Source organism: Cydia amplana, chromosome Z, assembly GCF_948474715.1.
Source record: "Cydia amplana chromosome Z, ilCydAmpl1.1, whole genome shotgun sequence".
In the NCBI taxonomy this organism is placed as follows: Eukaryota; Metazoa; Arthropoda; class Insecta; order Lepidoptera; family Tortricidae; genus Cydia; species Cydia amplana.
Genome location: NC_086096.1, coordinates 4,266,036 through 4,289,420, shown reverse-complemented (window position 1 = coordinate 4,289,420; position 23,385 = coordinate 4,266,036). Strand labels below are relative to the sequence as shown.

General features: G+C 36.1%; 1 protein-coding gene across 1 annotated transcript; it reads right to left on the bottom strand.

The window, feature by feature from the left end:
* Nucleotides 1-1,422: 1,422 nt before the first annotated feature.
* Nucleotides 1,423-9,021, bottom strand: LOC134660913 (LETM1 domain-containing protein 1). The gene is made up of 4 exons (XM_063516791.1): nucleotides 8,846-9,021; nucleotides 3,812-4,165; nucleotides 2,577-2,865; nucleotides 1,423-1,763 (listed from the first exon to the last, which is right to left on the bottom strand). Exons 1-4 carry the CDS (start codon nucleotides 8,944-8,946, stop codon nucleotides 1,440-1,442), a joined length of 1,068 nt encoding a protein of 355 aa, XP_063372861.1. The 5' UTR covers nucleotides 8,947-9,021; the 3' UTR covers nucleotides 1,423-1,439.
* Nucleotides 9,022-23,385: the final 14,364 nt, after the last annotated feature.

Genomic DNA, 23,385 nt, shown 5'->3' with positions numbered 1-23,385 from the left:
TGAAGGTGGCAGTGGAGGAGCATTTTTACACCAAAGATAAAAAATATTTTTATGCAGGATTAAAAAAAATAATTGATCGATCTTTTAAGTGTATGAACATAGGGGGGAGTATATTGAAAAATAAAAATATCAAACTTTTCGTACTTGTTTGTTTTCATTCTCATACCGAGAATATTTTGAACACCCCTCGTATAGTGCCAAGGATTTTAGGATAAAATTGATCTCAAAATTAAAATTATGATAAAAAAAACAAGTTTGTTTCCATGTAATTTTACGACTTCAACGTGATCTACATCAATTACTGAGTTACAAAAAAAATGTTCCTGATCACCGATTAAAAATCATCGTGTAGAACAATTGAATAAAATTTTACTCATTCAATAAATAACACAGTGAATTAAACATATTTATTTTCATAACAACAACTCTTTAGAGTGGTTAGTGGTTTTGAACCAACAAATAAATTAGTTATGACAATCACAAAACAAATACTATACAACTAAACTTACAAAGCAAGCCTTTATCGATATATGGCCATTAGGCTCATGCCTAGTTTAATAAAAATCGTAATTGTTTACAAATAGGCATTCAAAAAAAAGATTTTGATAATTTTAACTATGTAACAGTTGTTCGAAAACTAATTAAAATCAATTTTATATTATTATGATATTTCCATAAAATAAAATTCAGGAAGGTCACTTTAGTCTCGTAAATTCTGAATAATGCAATACGGGTGGGTGGCTACATTTCACACCGGGGCCTGTTTACACATTAGTGTTTACACATACATTAGTGTTTATTGCGTGTTCACGCATTTGTTACTTGCGTTTAGTGGCAAACATGAACTCGCAATAAACACTAATGTGTAAACAGGCCCCTATGTGTAGACCAGCCACACTTATTCCGCAGCTATAGTTACCCGTATTGACCTTATAGATTATGGTGAACGTTTAATACTATTCGAATCGAGTTTATAAAACTGTTTCCTTTTTATTTTTGTTAATTTTAGCATTTTACACTATTATACATTTTATAGTGCGTATTTAGAGATACTTGTCAATTATTAAAAAAAGAGGAAATAATTAAATTTTGAAAAATGGCTTTATTTTCAAAAAAATCGTCTGTTTCAATTTGCTATATTAATTTACACAATTGTTCGTTCGGATATTTGGAAGATTTGCTATTTATAAGTACATAAATAAGACAGATTGCATCTTTGCTTTTCATACACTGCGATTTTTAGAATACATTTGCCACTAAACGCATGTAGCAAATGTATGAACTCACATTAAACACTAATCAATGTGTAAACATGCCCCAATGTGAGTCACACTTGTATGCTACACTTACATGTATCGTCAAACCTGGGACTCACGAGATAAAAGAAAATTGGCAGGCGGCAGGCCTAAGAAGCATTATCACATCAACACCAAAGACCTCTAATATATCAACATCCAATTCTGTGGATGGTTGTAAGCTAAGAATATAGGACAGTGCAGCAGCAGCGAATACGTGCTTTTATCCACATGTTGCGATATGGACAGCCACTTCTCTAACCACTTCCTCATGTCTTTGTTAGTCAAATAGCTACTATTTAGGCCCCGCAAGTGGCAGGCGTATCTTAAGGATTCGGTTGACAGCTCGTTGACGCCCCCTTCGCGGAGGATCGCTTGGTCTAATTGGAGGAACATGAATGCTCTATACTTGAGTTTGGAGACCCGGAAAATACCGCGCCTTTGGCCGTACATTTTTAGTAGGTGGCCCTGGAAAGTAAAGTATTAGTGTGAAGACTTGACTTCAAATTGAGGTCTTATTGCCTAAAAAGGTAACGTGAATTGGAATATTTGAGAGTGTTGGGTGATTCCGAAAATAATCCATAATTCCACCATTTTAGAGTCTATTTTCGGATTGGGTCGACAATCTGTAGTATTTTAAATTACCCCCATTACACAATACACATTATATTGACCTAATCGCTGCTTTAGCCTCCTGATTGGGTTTCCAAATTCGCCAGCTTAAATTTAACTCTGTCAAGTTGACAGAGAGACAAAAGTTAATTGGGGCCTATGTACTACGTGTAGGACGCCGGTCGTCGGGAGGTTAACAATGATTTATTACTCAAGATAAATAGGCGTTCCAAAATTGAAGCGGCTACCTTGTGACAAATTGGACAAGTTGCCTTTAGTCGCGGCTGGACAAGCGAGAAATGTGCACGTGCTAACGAGCTCCCGCACACCGAAAGAGAAAGAGACGACCTTATGTTTAACAACGAGTATGTCAAAGATGGATGGAATGAGAAAATTAATCAAAAATAACAGATTTCTTCGTAGGCACAGAAATAAATATGGAAGTATTTTTTGTGCTCCTCAAGTATGAGTATAACCTATCTATGGTTATATAATATCATTGGAGGTTAAGTGAAAATAATATGGCTTTTTATAGCGCTACACGTTATTACTTGTCTGCTGCGTAACTTGTCGCTTTATAATAAAACTCGGCTCAGGTGATAAAAAAGTACAGCAATACAGTAGTGGCCCTGACAAAAAATCAGGTATGAACAAGTATAATGTACTTACTGTGTGTGTATAGGTCAAACTATTCAGACTATAAGGCTCCTTCGCAAACAGTTCCTTACAAGCCAGTATCTCCAGCGTCGACGGATGGACTCCCGACCCTAACAGCCCAATAACTCGCGCCCATTTGTCCTTCAAATCGCTGTCAGGGATAGAGTCCAATTTTGCCTGCAGTGCTCTGAATACGGGCTTGTTGTTTCGGAGTCGTTCGGTCAGCTCTTGTGTGGTGAATTCAGCGCGTTGCTGGATCGACCAGAAGTGCGAGCAGAGAAGTTTCCTCGGTTTAAGGAAGCTGGAACATTCACAATGTTTCATTTAGAATTGACGGCGATTTAGGGCAAAAACTATTGCCGTGTGTTAATAAACGTTTAGACTTGAAATTTAGACTTGAGCTGATTTTTAAATTGTTGTAGTTTATGTTTCGTCAGATTTCGATAATGTTAGGTGAAAATATAAAGCTACCTATTCTGTACAATATATGCCCAATTTCAAAAAACTTCCTCTGAGTTGCGAAATCGTAAGGAACTTTCGTAACTCAAAAGAAAATCACCTACATTTTTTTTTATCTTATTTGGGGATTCATGTTTATTCTGTCTTAAATGAGGAGAAAATCAAACTTTATCAAAAAGTAACGAAAAGCAATCGACCAATAAATAATAAATCGGCCCTTTAATGTTTCCTTTGCGATTACATTGTCCCCGCAGAGGTGTCAAATAGACAGAGGCAAAGCCACATAAGACAAGTTTGTGACTTCGTGCAAAGTAAATTTCGCAAGCAATAAACTTAATTATAACGTTTGTGTCATTCAACATACAGCCCATAAGTTATACATGTATACATGTCGCACGTAAACAAGATAAAATCGGAAAACATATGAAATCACAGTTTTGTCTAACGCGTTTATCACACTGGTGCGAATTCGCACGTTGCTTGGTGTATGAGCGTGACACCGCTGTGCATGTATATAGCGATGTCCTTTTCGCACACCAGAATACCTAGCGAATTCGCATCTAACGTGCATGTCTCTGTAGAACAAAAGAAAGCAAAGACTCGTTTTGGAGTTTGCATTAGGTGAAAAATAAATAGTTAGTCAAATCTTGTTCCGTAATTTCCCTTATGGTCGTTTATTCGACATTCGAAATTAATAATACACATACGTCATACATACAGTACATACAAAAGATAAGAATGCATTTGACAGTTTTAGCCTAATATGAAATTCTTTAAAAAATACTTACGCTAAAGGAAATATAACATAGTTCCCGAAGGGTATGGCGGACAATATTAACACCGGTGCTATCCTCAACATGTCTGAAGGCATTTTCAGATACAGCTCAATATCCTGCCGACTCATATTGCTGAATCCCTGCTCCCTGGCCACTTTTATCCGTAAACCAATATACGTCTTCAAATCTTTCAGGAAATCCTTAATGCCAATGCTGAATACCCTGTACATTTGCATGGCTCTCGGGAACCTGTTTTCCAGCACTTTAGTGTAACCTTTGACATATTGGATGTATCGTTCGACAATGTACGTTCGCAGTTTCTCATTTTTAAGGTTGCCATGTTTTGGGTTTTCTAGAGTGATGAATCTGGAAAGGGAATTCAACGGTGTTACGATGTACAATGTACAGTCATAGAGTTGGACCAAGATAACTCTGCATGGCAAATTTATATGAAAATATAACATTCATAATGACACCTCACTTTGTTTTCTGTTCAAATTTATAAAATATGCATTTGTCATACTACGAGGGGCGTTCAAAATATTCTCGGTATTGATATCTTACAACCTCTTCTAAAATTTCTTTCGTTACTGGCCGCTAAGGTTTATTCATTGACATTAAAAAAAAGTATAATTCGAACCGAGATGTTCTTTTGTTTTTCTGCAATTGCTGAACAAACATGAACATCATGTGGGAATTGACAATGTTAACTAAATTAGAACATCGATGCGTGATAAAATTCTTGACAAAACAGGGTAAAAATCAAAAAACCATAAAAGAGGAAATGGATTGTGTTTACCGTGAGTCTGCTCCTTCTTTATCTACCATTCAAAAGTGGTCAAGCGAGTTTAAACGTGGAAGGGAGAGTGTTGAAGACGACCCTAGACCTGCCAGCCTATTATGGATAGCTTTATCCATCTTTATCCACGTGATAAAATAACTGTCACTGTTTAACACCGTGGGAAAGAAAGTGACGGACACCGTTTTATCACGCTGTCACGTAGACAAGAACGACCATCATATCCGTACAGGCCGGCCTGTAGTAGCTACTTCACAAGAAAATATTGATAAAGTGGAAAAACTTATATTGGAAGATGGTCGAGTGAAGGTAAAATCTATAGCACAAGTAACCAATCTCTCTATTGGTACCGTACATGATATTATCCATGACCATCTTAATATGTCAAAAGTAAGTGCAAGATGGGTTCCGCGAATGCTGACTCGGCTTCAAAAAGACATGCGTGTAGCTTGTTGTTCCGATTTTATTGACCTGTGCGGTGAAAATCCTGATGAGGTGCTGCAAAGAATAGTTACTGGAGATGAAACCTGGGTTCATCATTATGACCCAGAGAGTAAACAAGAGTCCATGCAGTGGCACATTAAGGGTTCAGCTCATCCCAAGAAGTTCAAGGTCATCCCTTCAGCTGGCAAGGTCATGGCCACGATATTTTGGGATTGTGAAGGAGTATTACTGATCGATTATAAAGAAAAAGGTGTAAATATCACAGGACAGTACTACGCTAACATTCTACGTCAATTAAAGGATGCAATCAAAGAAAAGAGGTGAGGAAAGTTAACCAAAGGTGTTATGCTTCTGCATGACAACGCCCCCGTCCATACTGCTCATATTGCCAAGGCAGCTATTGTTGAATGTGGGTTTGAAACTGTTACTCACCCACCGTATAGTCCGGACTTAGCCCCCAGCGACTTCTTTTTGTTCCCCAATCTTAAAAAGGATCTGCGTGGAAATAAATTTTCCGATGATGAAGCATTGAAGGCAGCAGTGGAGGAGCATTTTTACACCAAAGATAAAAAATATTTTTATGCAGGATTAAAAAAAATAATTGATCGATCTTTTAAGTGTATGAACATAGGGGGGGGAGTATATTGAAAAATAAAAATATCAAACTTTTCGTACTTGTTTGTTTTCATTCTCATACCGAGAATATTTTGAACACCCCTCGTATAAGACTGTTGAGATCATCAGACTAGTTGATAAAACCAAGAAATTGTTAACAAATAGATAGACAGTACTGTCTATTAACACATTCACCGCTGAGCTACAGTTGTACCACTACGCCATAGCCAATAATATGGGTTTCCTGGTATGTAGCGGAAATGCTTCTTAGAGGCAAAATGACAATGTCTTGTGATTAGCACTGAATGGGTTAACCATTGTTATATATACAACCCATAAACTTGATGTCAATACTTTTCCGGAAGGTGTTCGAATTAGAATATAGTTAAGAGGTTCTCAAACTATAACTAATGTTCGGTCACACTGGCGCGTTTTCCGGGTGGGGCGTGAGCGGGGCTCGCCTCGCTTTTACATGTAAAATGCTCAACGCCTGTGTGACGGAACCTTTAGAGGGCTCTAACTCAACCAACCAACAAGTGTCTTAGGCTACAATAAAACCTCATACTTTACTTTAACATGAATTGATAGACTTTGATGTGTGATAGACTGTTGGTTTCTAATTGTATTATGTCAACATCTTTGTACACAGTTATACAATAAATAATATCTTATCTTATCTTATCTTTAATAAAATAAGATTATCTTTTTATATCCCCTCCCATAACTAATAATACCTATCTGGGAGATCCAGCTTTGCTCGGAAAACATAAAAACTCATAAATGAGCGTCTTCCCAGAGATAAGACCTAGCTAGATCGATTTTTCGCCCCTGAAAACCCCCATACACCAAATTTCATCGAAATCGTTAGAGCCGTTTCCGATATTAGACCAGGATCTCTAGAAGAGTGTCGTATGCATAATTGTTAGACCGCAGTTTGACTTCTGATCCTTGTAGAGGTGCTCCCAGGCTACAAGGAACTCGATGTTGCCGGGCTGAAAAGTGGTGCCGTTTCCACCACCAGCCCCTTGAATTTCCCCCTTACAATTCTCATACATTCGCCCTCGAAAAAATTAAACTTTTTTCACAAATAGGACTTATGTGCATACCCCGGCCGGCGAGAGCAAAAATGCGTTGACAGCTTAATAGTGCGAGGACACACACTTTGGTTGATGTCGATAAAAACAACACGATGTACAGGATCACCGTTATGATATGCAGAAGTATTAATTATTGTTGTAAACAAAATTAAAACCAAGTGTTTGTATTTATTCAGTTTAAAATTGTTTTAGGGTTATTCTTAGAAACGCGTGGAGGTATCAAGTTGAAATAAATAACAAATACTAATGGCTCAGTTTAAAAAAAAAAATTGTGCTTAATTAAAAGTCGACTATTCTATCGACATCCATATGTCGATAGAATAGTCGATATTTAATTAAGCACTAGGAGCAGACGCATTTTTGCTCTCGCCGGCCGGGGTATGCTTATGTGGGTCTAGATCTTAGCCTATTGGCACTACCTAATTAAGATTGGTATTAATTGAAAGTACGTTTATTTACCTTTACAATGACATATTTAAAGTTTACACAAAATATTATGCTTTTGAGTTTAAGATGTTTGAAAAAAACATAAAAATAATTTCTTGAAGGGTGGCGCGTTATACCCATTTCTAAAGCGTCTCTGTTATGGTAAAAACGGCCTGAAAATGGTCAGTATAATACTTATGCACATAACAGATGTTAGGTAAAGTTGTATTTAATGCACGTTTCATTACTCAAGCCAGAAAATTATCATCAATAATAGAAACTACTGGAGCTATACCAGTTAAAATGGTGCACTAGTACTAATAGGAGTTGGGGCGTGTAATATGTTTATGGTATGTGAATTCATCCGTTTTGGCATTTATCAGGTTATTCAGTGATCTAAATAAATTCAAAACTACATTTCAAAATGCTAGAAAAAAGGTTCCTATGATGCACATTTCTTACGGTACTCTGTTTTGCAAACATACATAACACCGGCCCTTCAAACTTGTATTTGTAACTTTTTTTTAAGTCCAACACTTAACAAAATAATATTTTCACCTCAGCAGCTCGAACAAGGGTACTTTGCTACTTAAAAACAGTGAGCAAAATCGCATTTTGCTCACTGAGTGGGAAAAAATGAGCAAAATGCGATTTTGCTCACTGTTTTTAAGTAGCAAAGTACCCTTGTTCGAGCTGCTGAGGTAAAAATTTAATTGTTGGTATATCTTAAGAAAACATGAGTGAATAGAGGTAAGTGATGAAGAAGGAATACATTTTTCGGGTTCTCTAATATGTTCTCACTGCTGAGGTGAAAAATGTTGTGTACTACACGAGATCAAAGTTATTTACATCTCATGCGCTTTTGAGTCCCTTACTACGCTCAAGATTCTAAATTATATTCTATATTATAGAATCTTTCGCTTGCACGGGACTCAAAATAAGCACTCGAAGAAATATCAAACATTGATCTCTTGTTGTACAAATAACTATTTATGCAAACACAAAATATGTAATTTTAAAGGTAATTAAACGTACTTTCAATTGATATTAATCTTAATTAGGTAGTGCAAATACGCTAAGAGCTAGCCCCACCAAAGTCCTATTTGTAAAAACGGTGTAATTTTTTCGACAGCGAATGTATGAGAATTGTAAGGGGGAAATTCAAGGGGCTGGTGGTGGAAACGGCACCACTTTCGACTTTCGGCCCAACATCGAGTTCCTTGTAGCCTGGGAGCACCTCTACAAGGATCAGAAGTCAAACTGCGGTCAAACAATTATGCATACGACACTCTTCTAGAGATCCTGGTCTATATATAAATAAATAAACAAGAATTGCTCGTTTAAAGGTATAAGATAGATGTGATTGCACAATAATGTTTACGTTTTCATGAATCATCACCAACTGTCTTAGGCATAGAAAAATGTTACTTCCTTAGTTTCTAAACGGTTCACATGGAAGTCAACTAAACTTCATACTACATAATGACCTCGCGTTGGCCTTCCACAATTAATAGCTGTTGTTCAATTTCAATTGCGTTTTAAAAATAATGTCATCGAGTCCTTACAAAACCAAGTCTATTTTAGGGATATACGTAACTTGTTTATGGAAAACAACGAGGACTTAACCTGGAAGTTGTTTACGATATTAATGTAACAGTAACTAACCTGCAAGTGTAGGATTGCTGGGTTTTACTCAACAAAAGTGAACTGGACCGGCTGCATTGAGTAACCAACCTCGATAACGTCACAACCCTATGTAAAGGCATCTAAAAACAATAACAATTTACAAAGCAATGACTAAAAAATAACGGAACGTGTTTTACAAGTATTATTTAATTTTTTTTTTTTTTTTTCAGCCTTTTCCTTCTTTTAGCCTTTTTTTGACCTATATAAAATGTCAAAATTAAAATTTGACATGAATTTGACACTAGTTGACGTCTCGAAAACCAGAGACTAAAAAAATTGAATATATAACTTATTTTGGATGCTTGTATTTTTAGCAATCGTGTATTCTAGGCCTTTTTTTTGCGATATATCGGTCCAACAGAGTGAGATGTAGCGATAGTTAGAATGAGACAGCGTATTGCAGTGATCTAAGGCCCCATACACACGAGAGATTTTTTAATGCGCGTTAAAAAAGCGTTTACATGGCATGGATGGATAATTTTACAGTTCCTCACGGAAGAAAGAATGAGTGCGCCGTGCAGTTCCTCAATGATTCCATCTTGGTACTTAGGTATGTAGAACGAAATAGATATACTTGGTCAACCAGATCTTGACAGTAGAAAAAGGCGGCAAAGGGTGTAGCAGGATAAGCCTTCAAAAATTGCCCCCAAAGCTTTGAGTTCAAAACTACTACCAGTTGATGCCCCGTCAAATGAAAATAATCCACACCAATTTTTAACCCTCTACTGCCGCCTGGAACCCCGTGACATTCATTTAACCCTAAAAAGTTTTTATTTTTTTTCTCAAAAAGTATAAAACGGACAATTATGAAAATTTTCATAAATGTTGATGTCATCTATACAAACTATCAAAAAAAAAACTAACTCTCTACTTACTTATTTTCCTAGAAAAAAACCTAAATAAAAAAATAAAACACCCTGTATATCAGTTCAAGCTCGTCGTACTATCACCATTTTTGTACTAATTATTAACCAACTACCTATCTACATAATATATAAGTTTCATGTAAATAACAAAGGTGGAATAGTGTGAAAATATAAGTATTGTTCAGAACGTACCATGTATGTAACACGCTTACCAAACGTTGACGACACTAGTAAAAGATATCGGCCCGCCAACCGGGAAGCCATCCGTAATCATTTTTTTTTTGTTAATTTGAAATGGAGGACAAATGAAACTCATTAATACTTATTCGAACAAGTGTTTCTGTTTATTTTACTTTATTGTTTTGTAAAAAGGTACTACGTAATTGAGTTACTTAGCATTTTATGTAAGTTCTTGAGTCCTGCAAGCGAAATAAATTAAAAAAAATGGCCCTCGGCCGTGATGCTGGCCGTGTTCGATTTTCAAATATTTTTTTCGTAATTAACAAAAAAAAATGATTACGGAAGGCTTCCCGGTTGGCGGGCCGATATCTTTTACTAGTGTCGTCAACGTTTGGTAAGCGTGTTACATACATGGTACGTACTGAACAATACTTATATTTTCACACTGTTCCACCTTTGTTATTTACATGAAACTTATATATTATGTAGATAGGTAGTTGGTTAATAATTAGTACAAAAAAGGTGATAGTACGACGAGCTTGAACTGATATACAGGGTGTTTTATTTTTTTATTTAGGTTTTTTTCTAGGAAAATAAGTAAGTAGAGAGTGAGTTTTTTTTTTGATAGTTTGTATAGATGACATCAACATTTATGAAAAATTTCATAATTGTCCGTTTTATACTTTTTGAGAAAAAAAATAAAAACTTTTTAGGGTTAAATGAATGTCACGGGGTTCCAGGCGGCAGTAGAGGGTTAAAAATTGGTGTGGATTATTTTCATTTGACGGGGCATCAACTGGTAGTAGTTTTGAACTCAAAGCTTTGGGGGCAATTTTTGAAGGCTTATCCTGCTACACCCTTTGAAAAATGTAGGCGCGAAGGGATATCGTTTCATACAAAATTTGAATTGCGCGCCTTTTTTTACTGACAAGATTTGGTTGACCAGCTATAGATAGTTGATGATAGCTTCTGGCGCATGGTTCTATTGGACTAAATATTAATTTAAACAGACAATGAATTGAAAAGTTGGAAAATTTAGAAATTTTAAATGTAAAAAATAGTAAGTTCCCTCATTAAATATTCACTTTGCTACTTGGTAATGCCGTAGATTAAACTACTTTCCGTAGGTTTATATACTCATTGGTTACTTTTTCGAAACCTCATGTTATGCTAAATATCTGGGAGACCGAGCTTTGCTCGGAAAATATATAAAATGAAAAATAAGACCTAGCTAGATAGATATTTCGCCCCCGAAAACCCCCATATACTTTATAGCAAATTTCATCGAAATCGTTAGAGCCGTTACCGAGATCCCATATACATAATATTATACAAGAATTGCTCGCTTAAAGGTATTAGATAGATAAGATTAGATTACAGCGACCTAATAGGGTAATTGTGTCTGTTTGCCGTCCAGTGCCTGTTTCCGTCCACTTGGCGGAGTTGCTACAAAGAATTGCGGAAAATTTGAATATAAACAAGCCTTCTCACACATGTTTGGATTTGTTGCAATCCATAATGTCTAAGCAATATTTTTACCAAAATAAAAGTGTTATTTGACAAATAGCGGCTTTAAAAAAAATTATGTACGAGGGGCGTTCAAAATATTCTCGGTATTGATATCTTACAACCTCTTCTAAAATTTCTTTCGTTACTGGCCGCTAAGGTTTATTCATTGACATTAAAAAAAAGTATAATTCGAAGCGAGATGTTCTTTTGTTTTTCTGCAATTGCTGAACAAACATGAACATCATGTGGGAATTGACAATGTTAACTAAATTAGAACATCGATGCGTGATAAAATTCTTGACAAAACAGGGTAAAAATCAAAATACCATAAAAGAGGAAATGGATTGTGTTTACCGTGAGTCTGCTCCTTCTTTATCTACCATTCAAAAGTGGTCAAGCGAGTTTAAACGTGGAAGGGAGAGTGTTGAAGACGACCCTAGACCTGGCCGGCCTGTAGTAGCTACTTCACAAGAAAATATTGATAAAGTGGAAAAACTTATATTGGAAGATGGTCGAGTGAAGGTAAAATCTATAGCACAAGTAACCAATCTCTCTATTGGTACCATACATGATATTATCCATGACCATCTTAATATGTCAAAAGTAAGTGCAAGATGGGTTCCGCGAATGCTGACTCGGCTTCAAAAAGGCATGCGTGTAGCTTGTTGTTCCGATTTTATTGACCTGTGCGGTGAAAATCCTGATGAGGTGCTGCAAAGAATAGTTACTGGAGATGAAACCTGGGTTCATCATTATGACCCAGAGAGTAAACAAGAGTCCATGCAGTGGCACATTAAGGGTTCAGCTCATCCCAAGAAGTTCAAGGTCATCCCTTCAGCTGGCAAGGTCATGGCCACGATATTTTGGGATTGTGAAGGAGTATTACAGATCGATTATAAAGAAAAAGGTGTAAATATCACAGGACAGTACTACGCTAACATTCTACGTCAATTAAAGGATGCAATCAAAGAAAAGAGGCGAGGAAAGTTAACCAAAGGTGTTATGCTTCTGCATGACAACGCCCCGTCCATACTGCTCATATTGCCAAGGCAGCTATTGTTGAATGTGGGTTTGAAACTGTTACTCACCCACCGTATAGTCCGGACTTAGCCCCCAGCGACTTCTTTTTGTTCCCCAATCTTAAAAAGGATCTGCGTGGAAATAAATTTTCCGATGATGAAGCATTGAAGGCGGCAGTGGAGGAGCATTTTTACACCAAAGATAAAAAATATTTTTATGCAGGATTAATAAAAATAATTGATCGATCTTTTAAGTGTATGAACATAGGGGGGGAGTATATTGAAAAATAAAAATATCAAACTTTTCGTACTTGTTTGTTTTCATTCTCATACCGAGAATATTTTGAATACCCCTCGTAAGTGGCGGCATTGCATCCAGAGCTTGAAAACGTCATTTTGCAAGAAAAAAAAAGTGTTGGCGGCAAATGTTCACGGTAAGTTTATTAATTAATTTAACTAGTTTAAGTTACGTTATTGGCACATACTGCAACTTAAAAGTATAGTAAACGCAATTTTAAGTGTTTTTTATAGTTTTTTCATAATAATCTTTGATAAATTTAGTGGACGAGTACTGACATACTAATTTTGAAAAATATTTAGTTTCCGACCACACGGACGGTAACTGGAACAGCTAGGTGAGTATTTGTTATGATCGTTTTACTTCAAAAGACTTATAAACTACTATATATTTTCTCTTAAAATGATGTTTCTTGCTTATAAGATTATACATTTTAGTTTTCGTCCACGATTTTGTCAGTGTTGCTTGATTAAAATCATGTTTAAAATACGTGGTCGAAAACTAAAAATAGCTTTAAATATTGTTTCAGTTTCCGTCCATGTACTATGAGTGGTGTAGACGAGATTTATTATTACATGATTACTGAGGGCGAAAATAGCAATTCGTGGATGAGTTTCGATTTTGTTCGACGAAATGAAAGAATTGAACTGAGTCCGACAATGAGACGATTCCACGAATTGCTATTCCCACCGGAGCATAGTGGTTTGCCCCAAATATGCGAGGAAATAAGTTAAAATAGGCAATTAATTATTTAAGCATCAAGCATTACTCGAATCTTAATATAAAAAATGTCAAATCTTACGATTTTCCCTCCTTAATATCTCGCGCACGAGTGTGGAGCGGGCTTTAAAATAATTGAAATGTCTATGATTATTAAGCAGTATTTACACGATGTTACAAAATAGTCCTGCAAGAATGAGACATATAATTGTCTCCCTATCTCGCTCTATATCCTACAGCATGAACTGATAGCTGTACCAGGCCGTGTGGATGCTGGTTTAATAAGTATCTGTTTTTCGCTCTCACTTAAGCCCCGCATTCACACTCCTACCTTGTAGGCCGCCTCGTAGTCCGCCTCGTTGGGTAGGATTGTGTATGGGGGTTGTAGACTACGAGCCGTCCTACCGTTTAGCCGTTTGTAGGACGGCTCGTAGTCCACAACCCCCATACACAATCCTACCCAACGAGGCGGACTACGAGGCGGCCTACACGGTAGGAGTGTGAATGTGGGGCTTTATAAAACTGCGTCCTTAAAAGCCATCTCTTTCTCGCTCTCACTCATGGGTGCGGTTGTCTGTTACACGGCTTTAATGGACGTACATACGGCGGATCACCTTACACACGATCGAACGTGCGCCGGACCGCAAAGTCACGGTCCGGGCGTCTGTAAGGCCAAGCGCGCACCACGATTTTAATTTTTGCGAGACGATTTTAGAATCGCGCTGTAATTTATCGCAGAAAATTCACTGCGCGCACTGCGATGAAAAGTCGACGATTTGTTCATTCTCGACATGGATTTCGTACCAGTCGCCAGGCGTGAAACAATATGCAATCGCTGTATGACTGAGTATTTATACCACAAAGGTGATCTCCTTCTATTTCTATAATTAAACGGTCAACATCTAGCGTCTCATCTTGTGACTCCATTGGAGAAGCAGGTTCCGATATGTTGACTCTTGGAGAGCGAAATGCCGACTGAGGTCCGGGGTGCGATTTTATTATCGCAGTGCGCGCGGGGCCATACAACTCCGTATGCTGCAATTCACTTTGTGACAATGGCGTCGCGAGCAGTCGCGGAAAAATGTGACAAATCACAATTTTAAAATCGCTGCGATTTTTTTGTCGCATATGCAAAACAAAACTAAGTCGGTACTAGTAACGTACATAGCTTAAAAATAAATGATTCCTTATTATATTGATATTATATATTATAAATGCGAATGTAACACTGTTTGTCGGTCTGAGTCCTGAGGAAGGAAATATATATAAATATTTATCACGAAAATAACCATTCTACGCGGTCGAAGTCACGGGCAGAAGCTAGTAACTAACTAAGAATTATCTATATAACATAAAAACAAAAAATAAAGATAGGTATAATTGATTTTCAATGCAATAATGCACCCTACAGTACTTTTTCATACAGTGGACGAAAACTGACTCATACGTGGACGAAAAGTAGCTCACAGGCGGACGGAAACTGAAATAACCCTACTTTTTCAAAATATATTTTTTATAAAATAAACCGTAAATATTATTTAAGGTCACGTAATATTAACCTAAAATAGACAATATGAGCAATACAAACAAATATAGCACATTTAAGTAAGACTACTTAAATATTTTTTTTAGCATTTCAAAGTAGACATCTCCTATAATTGGACGGTATCTGACACAATTACCCTATATATGTCGCAGTCGGATCGTATAATCCGCCGTATTACATTACGGCTAGCCGTTTTACAAAACAGGGGCGTTTTGAAATGCGGCGGTTCGACGATTAGCCGGATTGAATGCGGCGGTTCGACGATTAGCCGGATTGAATGCGGCTGAATGAAAATCCGCCGGAATGTATTTGGCGCGATACGTTCTTCAACACGGCTAGCCGTAATGTAATACAGCGAGTCATTAGCCGCCGCTTTGACAGTTTTTAGTTCCCATTTTTAACACTCGTGGCGCTGCCTGACATAACAACAACAAACTATGAAAAACGCTGCGGTGTCCATCAAATCTGGAGTTCGTCGGACTGTTTCTTTTGAAAAAACATTTTCTTCGCAACTTAACTAGACGGAGCCCCGCTTCGCGGGGCTCCTATTTCTGAGCGGTTTGTTCTTCGGGCATCTGAAGCTACCTAACGAACCTAACCTACCTACCTATTGATTTAGTGAGACGTCCGTGAAAACATTACACTTTGGGGAAAAAAGCGTAGGTAGGTAAGTAGGTTAGGTTCGTTAGGTAGCTTCAGATGTCCGAAGGGCAAACCGCCCAGAAATAGGAGCCCCGCTTGCGGGGCTCCGTCTATTTAAGTTGTAAAGGAAAAGTTTTGGAAAAAAAAACACATGTAGTGCGGTGGGACCATGGTAAAAATAAATTAAATTGCAAACATTGTCAAACTCCGGTTACGTAGGCGACCGAAAGAACTGGTCACTCTACAATCTAAATAGTAGATACGATGCGGCTAAACGGCTAAACGTAGGCCGCCTTATTGAAGAACGTATCGCAATGGCAATCCGGCTAATCCTCGAACCGCCGCATTTCAAAACACCCCTGTTTTGTAAAACGGCTAGCCGTAATGTAATATGGCGGATTATACGATCTGACTACGACATATAGATAGGCACAGTATAAGAAAGGTGTCATTTATACCCAGTAGTCCAACTGTACGTATATAAGAGTCCTCATTTATTGACCGCCACCAATGACCGCCACAGTCGGCTGTGGCCGTCATCGAAAAGTCTTGCCACGGACGCCAACGACGGCTACAGCCGACAACTTCGCCAATGTAATAGGGATTTACGCGGGACTCCGTAAAAGTTCAATTTCGCTTAAATAATTGCGATCGCCTGGCAGGCGTCGGGAGCACGGCATATTCCTTCGCCGTCTGGCGGTTAAAAGGTTAAACTAGATAGTAATATAAGTATATGCCACGTTGCAAAGTTGGCTTGCATGCTTTGGCGGTGTGACCAATAATCAATATCACAACCTCGATGTTTTATTCACAATAATTGCTAGGTACTTTCTGACAAGAGAGAGACGGCATTGTTTCTACTAAAATAAACTGGCTAGACTTGTTTATTTTAGAGCACATCAACTAAAGTGGAGTCCAGACGAGAAAAATTTTCGCCAATCTGATGAAATTGTCCGATCAAATCAGGACGTGCGGACGCAAACGCCAATTTGGCTCGCCGATTATGACCGATATTACCGATAAAATGGGGTGTGGACGCAAGAATACCAATTTGTGACGCTAGTAAATATTTTCGTTTTGGAGCGTTTTTTACTTGAGGGTAAATATCACCATAAATCTTATAGGCTAACCCCGCATTAAAACTTTACCAATTCAAAATTTTATCATTTTTAGCGTTGTCTCGGCATTTATTTCACGGCTTGCTTAGGGAGATTAGGATCCACTCGACAAATTCCAAACGTAGAGGTACAATATGAGATGTCATTGCGTAAAAATGTAGAATTTGTACGCAGATTTAAGTATTGTAGGTAGATGCATATTCATTTTATGGGAAATAGGACACCGATTGACCTGAAGCAAAGATCGATTCCCGATATTGTGCCGTGCCGTTCTAGTAAATGGTCAATCAAACAAAGAAATATTAACGAATAACTGTCCTTTCTTTAACTCACACCAGCGACATAGATTCAGATTCCTTTTTCGTCAGGATAAATTATAGCCTGTTTTTTTTCGGACGAAAACGGAAATACTCTTTGGACAGAGAAAAACTTAACTATAATGTGAAAGATTTGGAATTATCCTGTGATACTTGCATCTCTTAATATGCTCCACCAGTGGATCGAACAATTTAAACCTTTCCTTCACAACATAACCAGACGGAGCCCCGCTTCGCGGGGCTCCTATTTCTGGGCGCTTTGCCCTTCGGGGAGTTCGGGCATCTGAAGCTACCTAACGAACCTAACCTATCTACCTACGCTTGTCTCCCCAGTGTAATGTTTTCACGAATGTCACACTAAATCAATAGGTAGTTAGGTTAGGTTCGTTAGGTAGCTTCAGATGCCCGAAGGGCAAACCGCCCAGATATAGGAGCCCCGTTCGCGGGGCTCCGTCTGGTTAAGTTGTGCAGGAAATGTTTTTGGAACAGAAGATTCTGACAAATGCGGAATCTGAGCAAAAGTCCGTTGTTGTCCGAAAAAAAACAGGCTATAATTTATCCTGACGAAAAAGGAATCTGACGAATGTGTCAGATCGTTTTTTGTAGGGTAGGTTAGACTAGTTCTATTTACATTAGATCTTTTAACCTTTTTTACGCCAATTGCCGATATATCCGCACCGTAGGTTCAACGCCAAAGTGAGTCCCCACGGTTAAAAGCTCACAGGACTGGGGTGCCATAGAGAAAAAATACATAGAGTGCTCACTCCATACATCAGTTTTAGTACCAAAAAGACTATTAGCATCTAGCATCGAGTAGCGGAACTATCAGTACTGCTACTTGACAATAGATGTCGCCACCGACCGGAAAGTCTTATGCTGTTGAGATAAGACTTTCCGGTTGGTGCTACATCTATTGTCAAGTAGCAGTACTGATAGTTCCGCTACTCGATGCTAGATGTAGACACTGAAATTAATAGTCTGAACTGATGTATGGAGTGAACACTCTATGTATTTTTTTCTCTATGGGGGTGCTAACCAACTGGCACCCAAAATGCCCATGGCCTACAGGCCATCCGCCGGGGCGCACGTGGTCAAATCCTGATAGCGACCCTGCGGCACCCAGGGACCGGAACCGGTTACCTTAACCGGGGTTTTTCATAGGGTTATTTTAGAAGTGGTTATAAAAACCCCTACCATAACGGTAACCGTCTGATAAGGTAACACTTTGATTCGGTAACCGTATCAGATCGAGTTAACCCCTGTTACCGGTAACCGAAATAAAAACCCAGTCGATTCTGTTACCTCATAATAAGGTTTTGAACCAGTTCAAACGATTGTAATCTTTACGCAGACTTAAATTCAACTCATTATTGAATAACCGTGGTTGGCATGGGCGGTCTATGAAGCCTCCAGCACAAACAAGTTTTTTTGCCGGTAACTTCGCTTATTGTCAATTCAAACAATATTGCACTTTGAGTCCTTAAGCTAAAGTTGAAAACATAAGTGAGCGATTACAGTATTATTTTGGAGCGACAGCCGCAGCGTGGTTATTCCTTTGTTTATCTTTATACCTGTTTGTTCCTATTGTTGTGTTTCGGAGCAATTCTAGTTTAGAAATGTTTAGAAAAGGGGTTGCAAGTAAACAGCATCCTATCCTAGTAATATCTGCTATTATTTACATAGTTATATTTTATGCTACTTAGATTATTATTTTTATTTTCGGGTTCACACTTGGTATGTACCTACAGATTAAAGACTGATTTAAAGAAAATTTTTTACCTAACTAGTAATTTTACTGGTACATAGTTAGGTATAATTTATCTTTAGATTCCAGAGAATAGAGATAGAGTGATTAAAAAAATCACTTTGTGATAAAGATACATGCGCTAGTGGATTGTGGTAGATATTTTACCATTGTTAACAAATGACATATGTACTAGTTATTACGAGCTTATTTTATAATAAGCAATTAAAGTCTATTCTTTATCCGGTAGACTAAAATGACATTTCACAGTATGAAATGAAATGACACATGATGTTCATTCATACTGTGAAATGTCATTTTAGTCTACCGAATAAAAAATAGACTTTAGTTTAAAATGTTTTCATATGCGGTGAGTTTGTATGAGCTAAAAGCCGTAATTTACCTTGTACCGCTTAATGCAGCGATCAGAAAATATATATCTATAGCAGTGATAAATAAACTTATTTTAATACTTCAAATCGTTCATTAATACCAGAATTCATTATATTTATTGGGTATCTGTAACATTGGTAGGTGAAATAGTTTTGATTAAATTAAATAGATACATACATACTTAGTAAGCAGTGTTGGTCATTCAAGAATAAAATCATTATTTAAATAAGAATTCCTAAGAATAAAATCATGTTGACTTTATTCCCGTCAAAATTATTTAAATAAATTTGATCGGAAATAATTAGTATGTGAAAAAATTGAATAAGAATAATTCTTAATCAAATAAATGTAATCCCATCAAAAACATTACATGTAAAAAGGTGCAAGTCTCGCAACGCTTTTACTACACAAAAGTTTTGAGATGTAATGTGAAACCAAGTCGGTTATTTTAATCAGTGCCAGGGGGTGTTAAAACCGTATCAATAAGATATCTTTAATTTGTAATACGTATAATGACTTGGCCATCGCACGGCTGCATAATGGCAAAAGGATCATCGTCACCTATTAAAAATAATTCTAATTGAACATAACGCTAGCGCTAATTGCAGTTTGAGCATTACACATATTTACGAGTACGGTACGAGTAAAGCATTATGTGCGATTGCCAAGTCATTATATGTATTACAAATTAAAGATATCTTATTGATACGGTTTTAATACCCCCTGGCACTGATTAAAATAACCGACTTGGTTTCACATTACATCTCAAAATTTTTTGTAGTAAAAGCGTTGCGAGACTTGCACCTTTTTACATGTAATGTTTTTGATGGGATCTCATCTCTTTTTGTAGGCAGTCCTTCTTTTCGGGTACTCATACCCATACTATGTATACACATATCATAACTAAATATATCTTCATTTATGAACTGCAACAGTAAATTTGTAATATCATATATTTATATGGGATTACAAACTTACTTATGCAGTTCTTAGATCTTTAAAACGTGAGTGATATTGCAATATTTTTAGGTGTACCCTTTATGTGGCCATTAAACCCTAACTCTGTACCAAATTTCAGCTCTCTGAGTTTATGTGAAGTACTAGTTCTATTCTGATGATCATGAGTGAATGAGTGTCATAAATGCGAAACTTTGCTTTCGCTTAACTTCGGAACTAAATGACCTACAGACTTGAAATTGGATTTTAAGTATGTGATTATAGCTTACTGGATGACGAAAATTTCTGCGTTCTGGTCTTATCCAGAGGTTCTCAAATAGGGGCCTGAAAATGCGGCGAAATGGTTCCAGTAAAGGATGGTACGGCAGTGTTTGCTTCGCGCTCGACTTGGCGGGGGCACTGCCGTGCCCCAAGATCATGATTTTATATTCTAAATAATATTCCTGGATTAAACATGCAGTCTGGGTGCCGTATAGGCGTTACGTATAGATAGAAGTAAATTAGACAAGAAACTACTATGTTTCTTGTCTAATTTATACCTGATTTTATGCAATAAAATCTTACAAATTTAATTTACTGCCGCATAGTCTTGGTATTGGACGATACCCGTATTTCTTTTAATGTGATCTAAATCATCAGGTACAATTCAGCTGCTATGAATAAAAAAAACCGGCCATGTGCGAGTCTGACTAGCGCAGGAAGGGTTCCGCACCATTACGCAAAAACCAGCAAAAAAATAACGTTTGTTGTATGGGAGCCCCACTTAGATATTTATTATATGCTGTTTTTAGTATTTGTTGTAATAGCAACAATAGAAATTCATTATTTGTAAAAATTTCAACTACCTAGCTATCATGGTTCATGAGATACAGCCTGGTGACAGACAGATGGACAGCGGAGTCTTAGTAATAGGGTCCCGTTTATACCCTTTGGGTACGGAACCCTAAGAAAGATGTTTTTAAAGGTAGGATAAGGAATGGCTCGATATGGTGTATTCCTATTTCTCCCCGCCGGGCACAGATGGGAATAGGCGCTTCATTTAAATCATTCCCATATGTCCCCGCCTCATGTATCGCGGCGGTCACGTTGGGCAGGAACAAATGGGGAAAATACTCATGTTTATTTTCTGTTTTCGAATTATGTTTAGTATGTGGTTTCAGTGTCCGAGTTACTACCAAGACTTATGGTGTTTTTAAAAGTTCTTCTGATATTTAAAATTTGCATTTATTATTTAGACGGAAATTAACAGATATTAATATCGTTTGACACAACGCTTGCCGCACGTGTTTAGCAAATGCTGACAAAGAATTCACCACGCCACGACTTAATCCTATTGTTATTGCCAATGAGTAATAAATGACGGTCTCAAGTGGAAACACGCCTGCAACTTTCTGCAAATCTAGTGATAAGCGTAGGACTCTTTTCTTACCTGCAGTAATTTACTATCTCATTCACTTTCCGTAGGTGTGAAAGAGATAGCATACGTATGACCTCAAGGCTGATAGGAATAATAAACAAAATACATACTTAATACGCAAAGAAATATACATTGAACCATCATAATTATAATTTCGCAGTTTACTTTATATGTAGCTTCATTATAAAATTATCATCACCGTTTCGAAGACTTCAAAAAATGTACCTATCTATCACAATAAAATCTTTTACGCTAAAAAAAAATTCAAATCAATCCGACCATTGAAAAGAGGGGTGAAATCCATTGAAGTGGATTATGTATTATGTAATTATGTATTGTATATTTAAACACGTATCATCGTTGTTTCTTATTTATTAATAAAGAATACATGTTTTTGGTGCAAATCTAAATAGAAAAGTCACACTCTTTTAATATGTCAATGTTTTAAATGTATAAAATCAATATAACTAAACGGAGAAGGTTTTAATACCGAACATTCATTTTACTATCTATATACATTGTACTACAAAAGTTAACATTCTAATTGAATAAAACGTTATTTAGAATAATCCTACACCTGGAATAAATATTCCGTTTTTTATTTTTCATTTAATAAAATAAAAGTGACATGATTTATAAACTTTTATTTTATTCTAAAATAACGAGTGTAACGAGTGTAATTATTCTTATTCAAATCGATTGGAATAAGAATAAAATGTATGTTCTTATTCTTCTTCTTATTTAAGTTATTTTTAGTCCAACTCTGAGACTTGAGACTTAGTATGCTTTTTACATTCCAACAAAACTTTCTTCTCCAATTCACGGGATTTTTTTAAACCCGAAAGAGTAAAAGGAATTAAGTAGTAATGTATGTAGTATAAAAGTGCAAGCTATATAAATATAAGCCAGAAACCCACAACGCCTGAATTAAAACTTGGGAACATTTAACTATATACCTAAAGGAAAATACGTCAGGTCTTCTAAATGTTTAATAGAGTAAAAAAAATGTTTAACAATAAAATTAAATAAATAAATGCTTATGACAAAAACTAATTAACAATGGTTAGGTTATGTTTAATAAATAAAATAAATAAAACAAATAAAACAAATAAAACAAATAAAACAAATAAAACAAATAAAACAAATAAAACAAATAAAACTAATAAAACTAATAAAACTAATAAAACAAATAAAACTAATAAAACAAATAAAACAAATAAAACAAATAAAACAAATAAAACAAATAAAACAAATAAAACAAATAAAACAAATAAAACAAATAAAACAAATAGAACAAATAGAACAAATAGAACAAATAAAACAAATAAAACAAATAGAACAAATAGAACAAATAGAACAAATAGAACAAATAGAACAAATAGAACAAATAGAACAAATAGAACAAATAGAACAAATAGAACAAATAGAACAAATAGAACAAATAGAACAAATAGAACAAATAAAACAAATAAAACAAATAAAACAAATAAAACAAATAAAACAAATAAAACAAATAAAACAAATAAAACAAATAAAACAAATAAAACAAATAAAACAAATAAAACAAATAAAACAAATAAAACAAATAAAACAAATAAAACAAATAAAACAAATAAAACAAATAAAACAAATAAAACAAATAAAACAAATAAAACAAATAAAACAAATAAAACAAATAAAACAAATAAAACAAATAAAACAAATAAAACAAATAAAACAAATAAAACAAATAAAACAAATAAAACAAATAAAACAAATAAAACAAATAAAACAAATAAAACAAATAAAACAAA

Bases quoted from the DNA above. Each gene is read 5' to 3' on its own strand.
- LOC134660913 (XM_063516791.1), bottom strand. From the start codon at position 8,946: ATGCCTTTACATAGGGTTGTGACGTTATCGAGGTTGGTTACTCAATGC. The intron at 4,166-8,845 runs GTTAGTTACTGT...TTCCCTTTCCAG, and splicing joins CAGCAATCCTACACTTGCAG to ATTCATCACTCTAGAAAACC. The intron at 1,764-2,576 runs GTAAGTACATTA...TTTACTTTCCAG, and splicing joins GTTTGACCTATACACACACA to GGCCACCTACTAAAAATGTA.